The sequence below is a fragment of the Scomber japonicus genome, chromosome 21, assembly GCF_027409825.1.
Source record: "Scomber japonicus isolate fScoJap1 chromosome 21, fScoJap1.pri, whole genome shotgun sequence".
Lineage (NCBI taxonomy): Eukaryota > Metazoa > Chordata > Actinopteri > Scombriformes > Scombridae > Scomber > Scomber japonicus.
The window spans coordinates 10,698,822-10,718,137 of record NC_070598.1 but is presented as its reverse complement, the minus strand read 5'-3'; the positions used below and the strand labels follow the sequence as shown (position 1 = coordinate 10,718,137).

At 41.4% G+C, this 19,316-nt stretch overlaps 1 protein-coding gene across 1 annotated transcript in view; it reads right to left on the bottom strand.

Annotated features, from left to right (window-relative positions):
- Positions 1-600: 600 nt before the first annotated feature.
- lmbr1 (limb development membrane protein 1) overlaps positions 601-19,316 on the bottom strand; it is a 36,151-nt gene continuing 17,435 nt past the window's right edge. Inside the window, exons 10-17 of the mRNA XM_053342388.1 lie at positions 15,595-15,684; positions 14,470-14,546; positions 13,898-13,975; positions 8,789-8,862; positions 8,440-8,530; positions 7,751-7,817; positions 3,913-4,074; positions 601-3,376 (exon numbers count right to left, since the gene is read on the bottom strand). Of these exons, the coding sequence (XP_053198363.1) occupies positions 3,291-3,376; positions 3,913-4,074; positions 7,751-7,817; positions 8,440-8,530; positions 8,789-8,862; positions 13,898-13,975; positions 14,470-14,546; positions 15,595-15,684 (725 nt within the window). The 3' untranslated portion in view covers positions 601-3,290. The remainder of the gene's footprint in view (positions 3,377-3,912; positions 4,075-7,750; positions 7,818-8,439; positions 8,531-8,788; positions 8,863-13,897; positions 13,976-14,469; positions 14,547-15,594; positions 15,685-19,316) is intronic.

Here is a 19,316-nt window from a genome sequence, read left to right as displayed (position 1 = left end):
CTCTCATGGCTACGTGTTAAGTATGTAGCTGGAGCTAGGAGGTGATTAGCTTAGCTTAGCATAAAGAATGTGAAGTGAAGAAAAACCGCTATCCTGGCTCTGTTCAAAGCCAAAAATGTTCCCACCAACTCCCTCTAAAGCTCACCAAATACTTAGTATCTCATTAGTTTATGACTTATTCTAGTCCTTATGTCACTGTGAGGCTGTCAGGAAAACAGCAGAGACTCAGAAATCACTGCATCCGGCCGTTTGCCAGCGAATAGTCACTGCACCTTAACTCCTCATAAACCACAAATTGCCATTTTTATATTACTGTTTGTATGCTGAATAAACAGGCGAGATATAATGTGTTCATTACAGAGTTTTAAAAGGTGCTGTGTATTATTGAACTTTGGACAGAGCCTGGCTAGCTGTTTCCAGACTTTACAGCTGGCTAATCATATCAAGTCATGGCTATAGCTCCGTACTAAGTGTACAGACATGAATAATATCGATCCTCTCCACAAGAAAGTGAATATTTCCCTAAATCATTCATTTGTCAACCTACATCAGTGTCCAAGATGACAGAAATAAATGGAAACATATTCACAAAGCTTTTTTTTTCTACTTTTATTTGCAAACACACAAAACATAAAAAAACCCCATCAAAAATAACAAAACATACATAGAGCAAACTGAGAAATTGTAAAAAATACATTCACAAAACATGTACCAAAAATTACATGCAGACTGACTGACTGACATACAGAGAAAAAAAAAAAGCTGCTTCACCTACTGTACAGGCCAACTCTTGACTTTTGAAACCCCCACACAACAAAGAGATGCAACTGTAAAGGCAACCAGAAAACCTTGCTTGAAAATGGCCTTGTCAGTCCTCACCTCAGCAGCTACTGCGAGAAATAATGATTGTGATATTTTGATCGGGGTTGTGACAACCTGAAACTTCCCTGCCAGGTGTTGTCACAGTTTGCAGCTTAATGAATTTAAGCTAAAAAAGTATTTTGACTTTCACTTATTCATCCGAGTTGCACTTTACTGTATCATTTCACTTTGGGGCCATCTTGAATTTTCACAGTATTCAATGATCAACATGGACGGAACATCAATAACATAGCTGAGCTGAAGAGGTCCATTAAACCACATGAAATGGCACATATCTACTAGACAATCTACCAAATGTTTCTGCTCATAAAGAATTTGGGTTAAACCAGCCTTTGATATCAAAATATCGATTAACATTTCTGAAAAATCCATCTGCTTTGGTTTTAATATTGCAAGAGCAGTTATAGGTAGAGATTACTCTTTACAAAGTACTGTCAAGTCTGATTTGCCCCTTTTCAGAAGATGACTTGATTGAAAGATACAAATGAGTATTTCAGTCTTTCAGTCTTTGTATTATAGCAAAAGCTTTGATGTACCACAGTCCCTGTTCTAAGAAACAAAAGTTTCAAATGCATATATAAATTAAAATTTCCCTACTCCATTTTTTTTTGTCACATTAGTTACTGTGAAAGCATATTACACCATAAAAATAACATCATTAGGTCAGTCAACTCTCTAGCAAGTGCTCAAGTTTTATGGGTAATGATGAGTCCCAAAACAGAGTTTTCTCACTGGATGAGACTGTGACAACATTCACGGCAAAAAGGAAACGTGTATTATATCCAGCTGGCTAGACTAGAAACTCAGTGGTGTAAAGGGGATCACAGTGGAACTGTCTAGAGACAAACAATGCACATATACAACACAGAACAAGAAACAACCTCAACATTAAGCCTGCAAGATGCTTGTTGTGTAAGGCATTTAAGGTGTTCTGCAGACAACAAATGTCACAGTTCAGAAGACTATGCAGCAATACAACAACATATGAGTGGGGCCTGAGTCACCAAGTCTTTCTACCTGCAGCAAAGTTGCACATTGTTCGCTTATGCATTCTGTGTGTGAAGACTATTACAGGTCTGCATTAGATCGAGGTGTTATAAAAAAATATGTACAACAAAATACAGATTGCTTAGTGAGTCAGACCCTCAGTGGGCTGAGTGAGAGCCCAATATTTACATCCAAATAATGCAAAAAAAAGGTATGAAACAAATGTATGTACATGTAAATACAATATTTACAAATAAAATTGACAAAATCTTCTGTGCCCTGTGAATTTAAAATAGATTTTTTGGGAGGGGGAGGGGTGAGCATAAATGTGACATTTTCTTACTTTGTGCATAATAAAATTTCTGTAAAGACTCCAAATGCACAAAAGTATTTCACTCACTGGAAATGAAATGGATATAACTTCCATTTACTGTAGTATCCCATTTGTAGAGTAGCTCAAGTCTAATCTAGAGCACCTAAAAAAAGTTCTTACCCTACTTCATACAAACTAATGACATCATCAATAAAGTTAAAGCGCACTTGAGTAAAGCCAAATAAAAAGACAATGACATGACAGGAGTGTTAAAATCTGAGGCCTATCAGTAAGAATGCCGATGCATAAATGTGAATTGTATTGATGCTGTGCAGTTATATGTACTGGGTGTGAATAATTGATGTATTTCATGCTTTAGAAAACACATACTGTTATTTTCACATTTTAAAATCAAAAAATGACAAACTGACACCTTTTTATTATGCCTCAATCAGTCCACCTAACGATTATAGACCGTAAACTGCAAGTGCTCCACCTATCACTGACACCGATTACTGCAGACATACATACAATCATATGAATCGTACCTATGAATCGTAGGGGGTTTGTTGACTATGCTAAATACTGAGGATAAGCAGGCGTAAAACCATTGCCTTTTAGTGGGATGTAAGACTTAAAAACAGAAAAAAAACTCCACTACAGAATTGTTTAACCTGCTTTCACCCTCTTGCTTTTGTCTAGTGCAGCAGTGAGGAGGTTGTACAAGAGTAACAGGAAGCGATGCTGGGGGAAGAGTGCCCCTGAAGCAAGAGATGGGTTAGTTTAAAGTCACAGTCACTGTTGAGGTCAACATCAAGGTCACTGCAGTGATGCCAGTCTATTTCACTCCTCAGTCTCATCCCTGGCTCTGTCCCAGCTTCCATTCGAGACGCAGAGGATGGAATGTCACGAAGCTAAATTGCTCTCAGCCTCCATTTGCAGCATCCGTCAGACACTGCCTGGGTTTATTAAGTTCCTTCCAATCCCTTTCACCTTTCAGCAGTCAGGCAGTACTGTCGAAATCTCCCTTTGGCTGTGCTAAGGTGTGTATGTATGTATGTGTGTGTGTGTGTGTGCGCGTATGTTGTGTGTTGATCTATCGTCCCTTTCACAGAGTTTTCTGATGCCCGTTGGCCGAGAGCTTCCCAGATTCAGGGTCTGTAGGGCTGTTTGACAGTTGCAATTTATCCAGACCTGGGCAGGGGGAGATAAGGGAGAGAAATCTCATTAAAAAGCCTCAAACTTTCACTTAGACAGAGGTATTGATGTGCTTTTTTTACCCTCAGTGCCTCTGTCTGACATTTTCTAACCCTATCCCACCCTGTGTATCAAACATCCAGGGCCTGTCACCACAAGCCTTTGAGACTAGCCCCATCCTCTGTCACATGTCAGTCCCAAAGCACATTGGATCTTTCCACAATTTTTTCCATTTTGTCACTCCAGGTCGTGCTGTCTGAGGGAAATAAACACTATCTCCCTCTAAAGCCACAGAGCAGGTTGGAGCTGTCAGTGTTTCAGACCAAATCTTTGTGGATACAAAATTAGGATGGAATTGGGTAGTCAAATTGTTATTATGAAATATATTTCCCTTATATTATATAGAGGATCCAGTATTGTTCGTCAGACCCTGCAGGACACTAAGACAATGTGGCATGTTGGTAAGTTGTACTACACTAAAGCTGTTGGTTAGAAATCCTCTGCACACATGAATAATAGATAGACAAATTTACCTAAGGCCTTCAGGAGCTCTTCCCGAACTGCTGAGGTGAATTTTCTCACAAGACAGAGTGTTGTCACGACTGCAAACAGCATGTTGTATGAAAGGACAATGTAGAAGTTTCCCAGCCAATTAAATCTTCCAAAATCTCCCAAGAGGTCAAACCTGGTGATACCTGTGAAGGGCAGAGAGTCAAGTCAAATGTCTCTGTTAGAAAGAAAGTTGACACGCACCGGGAAACATGCAATTGCTGAAACAGGACTATGTCAAACAACACAAATCCTGGCTCTGTTTGACCCTTGTTGAGTGATAAAGAAATGGTGTGTAAGAATTAAATGTAGTTACCCTCATAGTTAAAAACTAAACAAATTATATTCACTTTGCCAAGTTTCCCCTTCAGCTATTATTGTGTCTATAAGCAAAAGTGACAGACAAGTTTACAAGTAAACAACCATTTCATGTGCATTACAGAAATAATACAGTATGAAAAAGCATAAAAGCAAGTCTTTACAGAGTGACCCTTAATGAAACTGTTATGTCTTGTCTGTGGTCTCATTTAGCCAAAATACTGTAAGGCGGTACACAAAGGCACACCCACTTCTTCCATAGAACCAGTCATCTGTTCCCATCAACGGAGTCAAACCACATATTTACATAATAAACAAGTACAATCTTAAAAATTTCCACGGAGCTGAGAACTTTCACAATTTCTTACAGCTTGTAAACACAATAATAAGGAAATTCATCGATTATCTAAAGCAAGTCCAATTGCCAAATGCACCATGACCTGGATAACTGAGAATCTTCAGAGGTTTTACCCTTTACCTATAAATATCTTTGAAAATGATATCATCCAATTATTTCAAAGTTTATATAATAAAGACAGAGAAACCTATTTACCCAGGTGTACACAAACAGCCACTGATCCATTGCACTGCATACTTTCTGCTTATCGTCATTCCTTGACTGCGTTGTACTATAAGGACTGTTCGCTGTGGAATAGGAAAGGATGAGTGACTAAGTATAGCAGCAAAGGTGGTGTGCAGGTGGACTTTGTCTCTCTCCCAGGACGTTCAGACTGAGATAAAGGAGTGGTTTCTTATGCAGGCTCTTCTTAGCTCTACACTGCTAGATGCTGTTAGACTAATTTCAAGTCATCTGTCACAGCTGATCGCATACTGCCTGGAAAGCCATCAACACCCCATTGTTTTCATGCTTATCCAGTTTGGCCTTCCAATACCACATGTTCCTGCGCTCCGGGATGGGCGAGCTGTGCCATCCAATAATAAGTAGTGCATGGACATAATTAAGCCTTCGATAACTTGATGTGTACACTTGTATTTAATGTCACTAATAATATTTGTCTTTTTGGGACATTCATTCTGCCAGCAACATTGACCGAGGCAGTTACTGCATCAATATCTTAAGGCTAAGTCATCTATATGCAGTAATCATATTTGGATGTGTCAGACTGAGTAAGCCCAAGTCTCCCGATATTCTACTACTTGTGTAACATCTTCACAACCTCTGTCATCAATTAGATCGGGCAATCGATTCAGTGTCCGGAGAGATGTATTTACAGCCGCAGTAAGCAGTTTGCAGGCATCAAGGACCTTTAACAAAATTGCCTGTGAAGAGACAGGAAGAGAGATGATGGAGACCCCAGTCGATACAACTTGCCACTGTGGTCAGGCTAAATTAATTTCTAATGCTAAAGGTTTTGATCTCAGTTTGGTAATTTGAGAAAATCTAATTGGAGCTAAATAGATGCTTGGCATTTGAAATGTCAAGGGTAGTCGCAGAGTTGGAAACAGAATGTGGCTGGCCATGCAACCAAGAGGGGATATGTCTTGATTTATCAGGGTGAGATGCGAGATGTGTGTGAGACAGTTAGTGAGTTATGCCTGCTTAAGGGCCATTAACAGTTGGAAAAATCTCAACAGAAGAGCATGTGTTCATGACCCAAAACCAAGATTTAATTAAAGCTGCAAGCAGGGATAAATGGGCCCTTGCACCTCGCTTCGTCAGAGGGAGCAGCAGCTGTGATATCGCTGTTGGAGGTCAAGTCTGAGTTTTCAGGATTGTTGGATACTGTGTGAATGGGTAACATATTATTTCCTGTGTGGAGCACGTGGCGCTGGAGATGATATATTGGAAATATAGGGGAACTTTATACCGACTATGGCCTGCCACACATTAGCGAGTACTATGGAGCCCGCTAAAGATGCATGAATCCAATCGCTGTATTCACCTTCAGCTGCTGTACCCATTTTTTCTCTTCTGGTTTGAATGAAGCTAGCTAATGGCATTGTGATCCATAGATGTATAAAGAGAATGACATTTGGGAACATTCAGTAGCTACATTACGGTGATCAGATGTTTTTACAGTACCTCAGCCATCAGTGACTGGGAGAATGACATATAAAATTGGGCAGAAATCACCTATGAGGACATTTTTAATCACTATTTAATTATATTTTGTATTATTATCACTATTATGTTAGTATATTTATCCTTTTTGAGGCAGCATTCATCTTGACAGGACCAATAAACAGTACTTCTGGTGTTAGCTAGCTAATGGTATATTAATATACAATAATAAAGCAGACTCAATTGTTCCTCTCATTTTGATTGATATTTAACTTTAACAGCCCGTTTGACATTTCAAAATGCCGTCAGTCAGCAACACGTGCTTTTGAATAAATTACAGTTCTGACAGCTGAATCAACATATGGACATATTTGGAGCTATTGGTTCAACGGATCAGTTAGAAATCATGTAGGGAGGAATAGTACAAACTGAAACAGCCGCAGTGACAATGATGTCTGATGAAGAGCTGCAGACAACCAGTACACCTCCAACAGGCAAACAACTTATTTTACTTTGCGGTGCTATAGTTTACAGTCATGTTCAGATAGACGAGTTTCTGATCAAACCAGCAACAGCTTTCCCATTAGGAGTCACCAAACGACCATTACCTGTGTCGGGTACATATTTGAAGCATGTTGGTCACTCACTCATTAAAACTGACATCATTTAGCAAATGTTCTGTATTGCGGCACAGATCCTAACGCTATTCTCTTGTACAGTGGAGGTTTCCCAAACTGACTTGCACAAAAACAACACACAAAACCCTTTCTTGTCTCATAACATCTCACTTCGTCACAGTCAACTCTCCACATGTCTTTTTTTTTTCTTTTGCTGGGAGGCCTTTTCTCTTTAACTCTGTCATGCATTTATTCCTTTTCATCTATTCAGCGTCACAAAGCAGAACCTGTTGATATTTTGTAAAGCTCCCAATGACTCACTGTATGCTCACTCCGTCCCATTCTCCCACTCTGTTGGTCTCTCTCACTCACTCACACACACATACACAGAGAGTAGTGCTATTTGAACAGCTGTGCTCTGCATTCTGCATGTTTATTAGTGCCATTGTGATGGTGCTACTCCTGTCATTTTTACCCCTTCTCCCTCCACTCCTTTCTAGCATCACTAAGGGAAACTATAGAGGAATTCAACTTGCTAACCTTAATGGTCTGGTGTTGGTGGCAGCAGTGACAATTGTTATGGAGCAGTGGTATTTTATGTATCCTAGTCGTGTGTGCTTAGGCCATTATGGCCGCTCTGGAAATCTAATCCGAAATCTAATTTAATCTTCACACACAGGCTGGGTGTGAATTATGAAATTAGCATGCCCAAGCTCGTACATCAATATAACACACACACACACACACACACACACACACACACACAGACACACAGACACACAGACACAGACACACAGACACAGACACACACACACACACACACACACACACACACACACACACACACACAGAGAGGGTACTCACCTAGCGTTCTAGACATCACTGGCAGGGCTGAACTCAAAACCAAGATGGACACACAGCAACCAATAATCTACAAAGAGAAGAGATTGGTTATTAATCAAAGTTCAAATTTCCAATCAATCGAGTATGAGAGAAAAAACTGAGAATTTGGGGAAGATTCAGCAGTGATGTGACCATATATAAACACACAGTACTTGATGTTAAATTGGTTCCACATATTGTACAGTTGGTACCTCTGAAGTTGCTCATTACCAGGTTCTTTCCATTGTCCTTTCAAGTCCTTTCACTGGAGCGTCATGGCTAGTTAACAAGCCTCACCACTCCCAAACTCATTACCAAGTGAATAGGTGCCACTATGGGCCAAACAGAGCACACATCCTCCACCCCCCCTCCTTCCCAAAAAACCCACTCTCCCTCTGATGTACAAGAAAGGAGCTTGCACTTTGCCAGTGTTTGCGCAACCCACAAACAAATATTGGACAGATCAACTAAAACCATTGAGGGGCCCTGAGGAAAACATTAGTGAGCAGTAGGAGTTTGGAGTAGAGAGGAAGGCGGGAGAGACAGGGGAAAAATGAGGAAATAGATGAAACACAGGGGGTCCCAAACACAACAGCACCTTGGGTGCATTCTCAGCACCCTTGCCCCCACTTCACCCCACCCCACCCCCTGTCTTTCCATTCCATCTTTACCGTTGTCATGGTTGTGTCATCCTTTCTGGGAGTGAGTCCCTCAAAGACGCGCAGGCTGTAGAAGCCAACGACAGAAGACACCATCAAGTAGCTGTTCAGCAAATCAGTCAAGGACCAAAAACACTTCTCTGCTGGTAGCAAAGCAGCTTCATAGAGTCGTCTTTTTAAGTGTCCTAAGTCTGCACCTTTTCAGCTGTGATAAAAGGTGATGAAAAAGCAGAACATGTCTTCCGGAAGGTGTCTGGCTAAACTATGTCCTGGGTAAACAAAGCTGGCTTCACAATGTTGCTCTTGGCCATGGAGCATGCTACTCCGGCCACAGACAAAGGGGGGGTCACTGAAAGGATACAACATGAGGATGATCTCCAGCACTGCCTGAGCCACGCCAAATGTGGACAGAGAGGTGTTCCCAATGCCTCGGTCCTGGTGGATGGAGACACAGACAGAAAAATGGGTTATTCAGTGTCATCACACACCAACCTTATATAAACACATCACAAATAACAAAAAAGAAAAAAAAAAAAAAAAAAGGGAAACGACTGCACTGCAGGCATTTGCACACACATGCAATTACAGAAATCCTGCAAAGTAAGTTTGCGGTGCATGAAGAATTTCCCCACTTGAGATCGACAGAATCAAATTGGCAAAGTAATGAATGGAACAAGATGAAAGAGACTCTCTTCAAATCACTGTCGATCATACAATATGTGAACAGGTGTTCAAACAAAAACGGCACATTGCTTACGGTAAGAAGAGTGTACAAGCTGAAAGCGCGCTAAAAACATAAAAACAACAAAACAAATACTGGCCCTTAGTCCTTGGTGATTTGGGCGCGAAGGGGGGGGGGGGGGGGTGCAGCGAAAAGACACATCTACATAGGCTGCACATACCAAGCATCTGTGTTGTCAAATGATAAATATTTGCTTTTGTCAGACTTGGCACCCGGCCTGATCCTCCGAAGGATCAATGTATTGTAAGGGGCACCCATAGTGCCATACACTATGTCCACAAATAAGAGGTGACCATAGACTGCTCAATTTCAAATGATAGAAGCTGTACTGAAAAAACTGTATGCTGCACATTTAGATCTTCTGGATGATAAAATGCACATACGTAAAGTACATATGATTGCAAATCATTTTACAGAATAGGGTCTTCATTATGCCTATATTAAACACCATATTACAATAGCCTATAGTCCTGTATCATGTGTACATAGTTATAAATAAAGCCATGCAATTCAAATACAGCACCGTGCCAAACCAAGTATGACATCAATGTACACTTTATGTATTCAGCATTTACTTTTCTTGCAATATCAATTGACAATTCCACAATATATATTTAGAATATGGTCCTACTTTTATTTTATTTACATGTTTTTAAATTGTATTTTATGTCTTTCTTAGCCACCTAGAGTGCCCTTAAGTTGATTTGTTTTGTAAAAGAGCCTGAAGAAAAAAGGAAAACCTGGCAGGTTGTTTCATGCCTTTTTATGCAACTGTCATCCCTGGGAGCTTACTGCAGAGCCATGGTGCAGTGCTCTTTCTCTTACACAGGGAATTAGCAGACAGCATCTGATGTCATTTATTAATGGAGGGAGGGTGGGCATGCATTAAGGTTGCATGCGTGTGTGTGTGTGTGTGTGTGCGCGCACGCTCGCTCGCAGGACAGCTAGCTTTCACAGTGCACCTCCTTTCAACTCTTACCCCCAACTCCCATCACCACCCAAGGGGAGGAGGTGGTTGTGGTGGGAACTTGCAATTTCCAGGGAGTAAACATGAACAATAAACAGGGACTGGACTGACAACACTGAGGCCCTCTACAGGAAGGGACAGACCAAGCCGCTGTTCCTGAGGAGGCTCGGGTCCTTCAACGTGTGCAGTAGGCTGCTACAGATGTTTTACCAGTTTGTAGCAGTCAATGTCCTTCAGTTTCAGTGGTATGTTGGGATTGCAACATCAACACAAGGGATGCCAACAAACTGAACAAGCTGGTGAAGAAGGCTCTGTAGTTGGAGCTGAACTTGAGAATCTATAGGTGGTTGCGGAGTGGAGTATGAGGAGGAAACTGGAGCCTATTCTGGAGAAGTCCTCCCATTCCCTGATGATGAGCTAGCACACCACAAAATGCTATGGCCAGTGTCCATCAGGCTCCATAACCAAGGCTTGATCCCCACTTTAAGACTTGCAGTATTGAATTCTGTATGGACTTTGGCACATTTGCACATGAACTCATGTTTTCATTCATATTCCTATAGGGACATTTATATTTCTTGATAGACTGAGACTATTTCTTGATAGACTATACACATGTACATATTCATGTTTATTGATAGACTGAGACTATTTCTTGATAGACTATACACATGTACATATTTATATTTATTGATAGGTTGTACATATATTCACTTGTGCAGAGATCCAGTGCAAACATGTCAGGCTAGCAGCTCCTCCTCCTATCCTTATCATCTTGGTTTGGTTCTGGACTTGTACCTGTATCTTTCCTGTGTTTTATTCTTATTGCCGTTGCTGCTATAACGCCTGAATTTCCCTCTGGGGTTTATTAAAAGGTTTATCTTATCTTACTTCTTTTCATTCCAGTAGCAGGAAGGGTAATGGAGTGTGTGTTTGTGTGTGTCAAAGAGGAGAGAGTGGGGGGGTCAGCAGGGGAAGACTGGTAGATTTGTCTGTGCTGCCTGCAGCAGTGGAGTCAGCAGACACATTGCGTATGTTGCTTGGGAGATTAACACCTTGCAATACCTGTGCACTGTCAGCCTGTCACAGATGCAGAACTATACCTCACGTCCACCACCTGACTATTTGACCTCGGGTGTGTCCCATAAGTAAGAGAAGGTGTTTTTAAAACTTTATTTCAACATACAAAAACAGGGTGTATATTTACTAGATAGATCCTCGCAAGTTCCACTTATGAGCACTTGCTCTACAATGAATGCTTTATCTTAAAGAGTATAATCTGCTAGGTTGACACCAGTTTTGAGATGAAAATCAATAACCCCAAACAAACAAACCCCAAAGTGTGCATGTGATTACCAAACCCAAGATCATCCAACTGACATCAGTGCACATGTATGAGTCAACCACAGTACAGATACTGATTATTGTCTGGTCTGTTTGTGGGGATACGAGTGAAAGTCTGTCTCTATCAAATACTTCTCCTATGCAAACTTTGTATTATGACTTTATCCGTCAGCTTCTTTAATCTTTGGTCAATAATAATATCATAATTAAGTTAGCATTGGTAGTTTAAAAATGCCTATGTCTATTCCTCCAATATTTGTGATTCATTAATGGGAGAGATTCCAACGGCACATTTGGGCATACTGTTTGCTCAGACACCACCCATATTGTGGCTGTATCTTAAGTCATTTAAGTAATTAAAGCTATGAGCTGTGCTATCTATTCTTTTGGCCATGATAGTTTCTTGTATTTAATTCTACTTTATCTTGCCATAAAAATGTCAACATTATTTCATCTAATTTCTTAACTGTAGCGCTAAGGACATTTGTTGGCAAAGAGTGTGACAACAGTAGTCCCAGGGGTGCATTCACTCTCACTGTGAGACCATCTTGTCAAATTGCTCCTTATTTCAGTAATCGGTTTCCCATAATTAGTTCTAAGTAATAGCAAAGTGACAGGTTTAATGACGGTGCAAGTTTGGATTCCTCACCCCCAACAAAATTCGACATGTTCATCTAGTTCTGCTCGCTGTCACGCTACAGCACAGTTTGTATAGATTTTGATATTCATTCACATTGTTTTGTCATGGTCACTTTTGCATAAATGACATTGGGAAAAGATGCAAACACACAAGGAACAAAGGGTCATCATGCATATGCAGAGAGGTCATAGCTAAGATGTGCATGCGTGTTAAATCTGTAGGTGCTGTTTTGCAAGTTGTTGTTTAGAGAAGGGTGGGGGTTCATCAGTGAGGTGAAAATTGTGGTTCGCTTGCATCTAATTGTCCATTTTACAAAATACAGTGTCAAGTGTGGTGGCTACCAAAGAGGAGGATCTGCAGTAATAATTTTATTGGTCCCTCTTAGTGCTTGTTTATCAAGCTGTAAAACACTGTGTCCTTTGACAGAGGCAGAGCCCCCCCGCCCCCGTCCTCCTTCTTCCCCTTGTTGTTTCTTCAGCTCCATACACCTGCTTCTCCCTCCCTGCTCATCATCTTCTCCACCTCTATCCTCTGCTCTCTAAAGCTGAGCGGGGCACTGCTCAGTATGCTAAGGACTGCGGAGGGATGCTTAGTTGGAAGGGAAGACAAACATTGACAGGGCAATTCCATTGTGCTCTCCCCCCACAACAATCAGTGCATCGGGGCCTCATTTGACTTTCCCACAGTCTGAGTCTCTTTGCTCTTTGCTCTTTGCGGCATTACCTCAACCAACTCTCAAGCAAGCCACTTTTGCTCCTTCTTTACATCAGTTTCTCTCCTCTGTCCTTATCTCCTTTCCAGACAGCGTACAGGTAACTGGAGGGGAGTTTCTGTGCTAGAGGGGTAGAGAGTTTGAAAGCTGGGGGATAGGGTTAACGGTGTGGATAGATGCATATCATGTCAGTATCGATTGTTATGGAGGATGAGACACCCCCACCCCTCCACCACCACCACCACCCCACACACACATACATCCACTCCCGTCCCTTTATCCCTCGTAGTGCTGTGAGATCAGAGGTGTGGCATTCATCCAGCTCAACAAACGCGTAAACCATTTAGTGGGGCCACACTGTCAGGGAGGACAGCTTCAAGCTGCATGACAAGTGTAATTTGGGGGATTTTCTGCGACGCGTCCTGCCAAAGAAAACATCTCTGCTCAATAAAATAATTGGAATGTCGAGGGCAGCTCTGTCAGTTACCCGCAAGACGCAAAATGAAATGAGGGAGAAATAGGATACATTATGTTGCCCCCTCTCAGACAAGAATGCAACCACAAACGTATGCATACACACACGCACGCACACGCACGTCTTGTCACTGCAGATGAGACGAGATAAGGAGAGCTTAAAACACATTGCATGTTAGGCGGAGATGAGAATCTCTGAGAGCCATTCCACACTTGGTTAGTCTGCTTCACAGTAAGAGCACCTTCACCTGGCCCTGTTCTGAAGGAAAAGCAGCTTATTCACCCACTGTGGACTTGAGACGTGTAGCTAGCTCATTGAATCTGCACACTGCTGTGAAATGACTTTCAATGAGCTTCCAAAACAAAACTGGGAGCACAAGGTTGGGTCCTGATTAACATCTGGCCAGGCCTTTTCTTCCAACATGCACCTGAGCATATCCGGAATTTGATTTATGTCTCCGCCAGGAACATGGCAGGTCTGATAGGCAAGCTGTTTTGCAGTTTACATTCTGGGCGTGTGTTGGTGTGCGTGTGTGTGTGTGTGTGAGTGTGGGGGGTAAAAATGTACTGCAGTTAGACAGTTAGGCTTACTGTGGATCCCTTGGGCATGGCAGTCTCATCCACTAGAAGGTAGAGGATATTCAGTGCCACCAAAAGAACTGAGATTGTCTGCAGACAGAGAGGAAGATAAAGATTTGTTTACACATGGTATAATTATAAAAAAGATTCATTAAATCCTCAAAGTATGGGGCATCATGATAAAATTGAATTGCTGGTTCCTTTCTTAACCTCAAGGATAGTGATGCATAATAACTATCTTGTGATTGTAAACTTTAAGCTTCTCAAGACCTGAGCAATGTGGGGGTTGTTTGATGCACGTGCCATAGCACTCACATGGCCTTTCTGCCTTATCTAACAATATCAGACGGCATAAACGGTATTCCCACACTATAATCTGTCGAAAATCACCATTGTTGCAGGTGGCTATTCAGGATTTTCTTAAACAGCTATTAAACAAAAGTAGTTTCCCCACCCAGACTCTGGGAAAATGTAAGAGGATGGGGTTTGAGGTACAGGTTGTTAGTCCCGATGGCCACCAGCCAGGCTGTACACGCCATGAGTAAACAGTTTGGGCTTAATGATAGGTCAGTCCCTGCACTCACCGTTCCTGCAAGCAGGCTCAGCATCACTATGGGATACAACAAGTTCTTCTCCCAACCTGATGCTTTTTTTCTTCTCTCTGTGAGGAAATGAGAAGAAGATTAAATCAAATTGTGAGGTTATTTGTCTCATGGAATATATGTGTAACAAGCTAATGAAGTAAACTCCTTCATCTTACTCACCACTTTCCAACACTGATTAATTAATATCATCAAAGACAACTGCTAACCTCAAGCCCTCTGGCTTTGTTCACAGTGTTTGTACAACTTAATTTGGTAAAACATATCGTGAGTGTGTGTACTAAACACAGTCTCACCTCTCATTGCAACCACCACCCCCTCCAGGTAATATAGATTGCATAACCTTCAGAAATTATGCTTTTCCTCTTTAATTAGCCACACTCATCATTGCCTTAATTAGTGAAAACAATAATAAATCCTGGATAAAAAGAAATGACACAACATTAATTCTGTGATTTATAATTTGGTAAGATTGTGTGTGTGCATGTGGTGGGCAACTAATGTGCCTTCTTCTTCGAAGCCAGATGAAACATTTGAAGTTTATATCTTCCATCTCCCTCTTATTTCAGCAGCAGTCATGTTTGTACACCGACTGCCTGCACTCCAAATGCACTACGTCTTGTGTTATGGACATCGGTCCTCATACGATGTGTATCTGACTGCCCCCTAGTCCTTGCCATATTGACTTTCTTTCTATATTTCCAACCTTGTTAGTCCTCCTTATTCTCAAAGTGCACCCACCCTGCCTGCCCGAGAGGTTTGCCAAGTGCACTTTATATGCACCATCCTTCTAAATTAATGACATCACTAAAAGGCTTGCTACAATATAAAGTTTGCATCTTGTCCAATATCCTAAGTGCCTTTGTGCTCTCCTCCCCCACCCTGCTCCCCAAAAGGCTCAGGCCTCATTTATAATATCCTAAAATGGATGGAAAATTATCAGGCAGTTCTGGTCCAAGTCCAAATTAAGAAATTAAGGCAGACGGCGGAGAAAGCGACTGCCTGTCAGCAATATGTAAAACGTAAACTTCTTGGCATATGTGTCCATGGAAATTCAAGGTCTTAAGACAAAATATATCAGCCTTGTCACACAGTACAAATACTTACCCAATTTGTTTCTCTGATTTCTAATATTGTCCAATTCTTTGTTGAGCTGGTGAGCAAAGCTTCCACGAGTATACACATGTGAGGTTGATCCTGCGGAAATGAAAAGCATTGAAATGAGTCAAATTTGTTGCATGATCAGGTGTTGTCTTAACAGATTAAGCACTTTTTTGTCTGATATGTACAGTACATCTCTTACATTAAATACATCATACATCAATTTGATGTATCTTTATTAAGCAACCCCATCAAAACAAGTAATCCTGCTCAGAACATAACAATGTGATCTCAAACAAGTGAAAATAATCTCTTATGTCAGGAGCTGTCTAGCACATGCCACAACTGGTTGAGTGGGTTGGAGAAGACAGCAAGGGATTCTCCAGGAAAACCACAAGGCCGGCTCATTTAAGGCTAATTTATCTATTTTACTCTGTTTTCCTTCCAGCTTGACGCACTAGCATAGAGGCCCCTTGGAGCCAAAGTGGAAGAGTATCCATTTGCATCCCCTGGGGTGATTGGCAGATCAAGACCAATTAGTTCAGTGTTACACCGTTACTAGCGTGCAATAAAAATACCATCTTTCATCTTTGTTACAGGAGTGAAGGACCAATCACTTTGATCAAACCTTTTTCTTCCCTCTGTTATTATGACACGCCCTGTCTGGATGGCTTTAAGTAGGCAAAAGAGGGAGATAGACAGTGAGAGAAAGAGCTAGCAGTCTTGTCTGTGCCCTCGCAGATACAGTACCTGTCCCAGGATCTAAGCCGGGGAAAGTTTGAACCCTCCGAGCAAATGTAGTCACAACACAACAGGAAATGTCACGGACAGTTCAACCGCTCTTTTACTCCAGAGACAAACTGAATGCTCGCCCTCGGGGTAGCCAAATCTGCTCAGCCGCAAGTGAACTAATCTATCACCTATGTGCACAACATATCCCAACATGGCCTTGGCTGTCACCTTAGACAGATAAATCATTGATCAAATGAATAGTGGGTTCTTAATTCTTAATAGGCATAAAAAAAATATAATGACTTAACTATAAACAAAGAACAATATCAGCACTTGTTCGAAGCCCTAGTGGAAAATCGTGATAATTTCAACTGCAGTATCTACAGTGACATCAATCCAGACTGAAGTTAAATATATCCTCCTTCTCCTTCTGCTGGCAGCATCAAGTAAAAGACTGAGTTACAGCGAGGCAGAGATGCTGAGTGAGGCTTCTGGCGGCCAGGAAGGCCCAGAGTAATTCAACGTATCCTCTCCAACCTTCACCACAGTCGAAAAATTACGTCATCCACAAATATGCTAAACACCATGCTGAGACAACAGAGGCACTGGCAAGGTCATTGTGCCGCATAGCATCTGGACAGGCGCTCTGTTGCTCTGCTATCAGCAGATCAGGGTCTTGAAAGGGCAGTCTGGACAAGTGTGCATAACATTTCCTGTGCTGCAGTATGTTCATGTACTCCAGTTTCTAGGTTGTAATTTGGGAACACCTTCTAATCTAATTACCTGCAATCATACACACAATGGGCATTTTATTGTACATAGCTTGCCTCTAAATACCTACCCTACCTTAATTCTATACAGACAGATATTCAACAAGGTTCTTCCACTTTCATGATGCTTTACTATGTTAAGATCAGGGTAGCAACGCAATCTGAAGTGCCTATCATGTTCCTGGCGCCAAATCCTTATTCTTCTGTATTATTTTTATTTATTTATCTTTTTATTCTGTATTATTTTGTTTAGATTAAGTTTAAACTAGGTGCAATGTGCCCATAAAGAGATGCACCTGATCAAAAACTGGTACTCAGGATTTAATTGTGACCTAATTAAAGATAGTTCATTATTATGCCATCAAAATCCCTGCAGGCAAGATGGATGCATAGATTCACACTGTTTTCTTGAGGTGTAACAACATTCATATTCAGAAAACAAAGAAAAAGCCAATTGTGCAGAAGTAATCTCTGCTTTATTTACAAAACAAAATATGACAGTGGCCATTTCCCTTCATTGTAAGCAGTGATATTTTCTTGGCAACTAAAGATAATTTTCTTTATTCATTAACTGATGTATACAAAATGTCAAGAAATAAACAAAACTGAATGCCCATTGCAACAAACCAAACACTGCCTCTATAGAGGGCCTTTTATATTTTTTTGCAAGTTTCGTGACTGCCATAGGTTCTCCTGCACACTTGGAAGGGGAGGCATATTAATTTGGTTGCAATCTGCAACCTCACCGCCAGATACCTTTAAAGGACCAGTGTGTAAGATTTAGTGGCATCTAGTGGTGAGGTTGCAGATTGCGACCAAATTAATACACTTCCGCTTGTAACTGTATAGGAGAACCTATGGTAAGTATGGTTTTACTCAAGAAAAATGTGAAAGGCCCGCTCTAAATCCAGTGTTTCGTTTGTTCATTGTAGGCTACTGAAACATGGTGGTACAACATGGCGGCCTCCATGGAAAGGACCAGCCCCCTATGTAGATGGAAAGGGTTCATTCTAAGCTAACAAAAACACAGTTCTTAGTTTCAGGTGATAGGTATACACTATTGAAAATGTACATATTATATTCCATTTATGCCAATAGATCCACGTAAATCACACTGGTGCTTTAAGTGCTAGCAGCTTATCTGGTAGTTCAAGAGGCATGTCTCTAAACATTTCATTTGTTAGCTTCATCATGTCCATGACAAGGAACAAAAGACACAAATGGCCAATTAGCCAATTTCAAACATAACCGACTGATCTGCAACATTAAAAATATCAACACTGTCATTACAAATGGGCAATTGCATGTAAAGGGAGGACAACAAAGGGCCAGACATGTAAATAAACGTAGATCCATCAACTGATGTGACTCAACAGTCCACATCTACAAACACAAACCGGGTAAGAGGATCGGGATAATCTGTTTGAGGAGCTGGATGCAGAGCGGACACAGGTGAAGCAAGAAGACAACATTGCTCGCCTCTGGAGTGTGTCCTGTGAACTGTTCCTGAACCGCCTTCTACTCAGTGCTTGCAACAGATCAAAGGAACACAACGCTTCAGTTTCACCAATGTGTGAGCGTGAACATCGAGTGTGTGCACGTACATGCAGTATGTGCATGAAAAACATTCATGTCTGATAAGGCTACATTGATCAACATCCTCCTTTACCGCTAATTCCCACGTGTTTTCCCAACAGGCAAAAAAATGGTTTGCAACTTGGCCCCAGTGCACCCAAGGAGAAGCTGACCACTGTTATTTTTTTGCCTCACAGAGACTTGAAAAGATCAGACAGTCTTGGAGATGATAAGGAACAGATTACAATTATTCTATCTGTTAGTTCAAAGCAGGGCCGTGTGGAATGAGCCCTAAGGAACCCTACGCTTAGGTGGCAGTCTATGGAGCTGCCCAGCGTAGCATTCGAAAACATGCATTATCAGGCAGCGATCTCCCTTACCACCCTGGTTTGAAAAGACGCTCATCCTCTTCATTTACTCGCATCTGTACACTTGGTTGCGTGCTTGAGTTAATATTAAAGTAGGTTTTGGAACTTGGCCCAAATACTTCCTGCTTTTTGAGATTATTCAACGTCAAACAAGGAATTTGGGAACACAGAGGGTTGGACATGAAAAGGAAATGCAGGCTAAGAAAATAACGCCTTCACCATTCCTCAGCCTCTTTAGACTTTCACTCTGTGCCTGAGTCCAGAGTACAGCACAAGTCTCCTG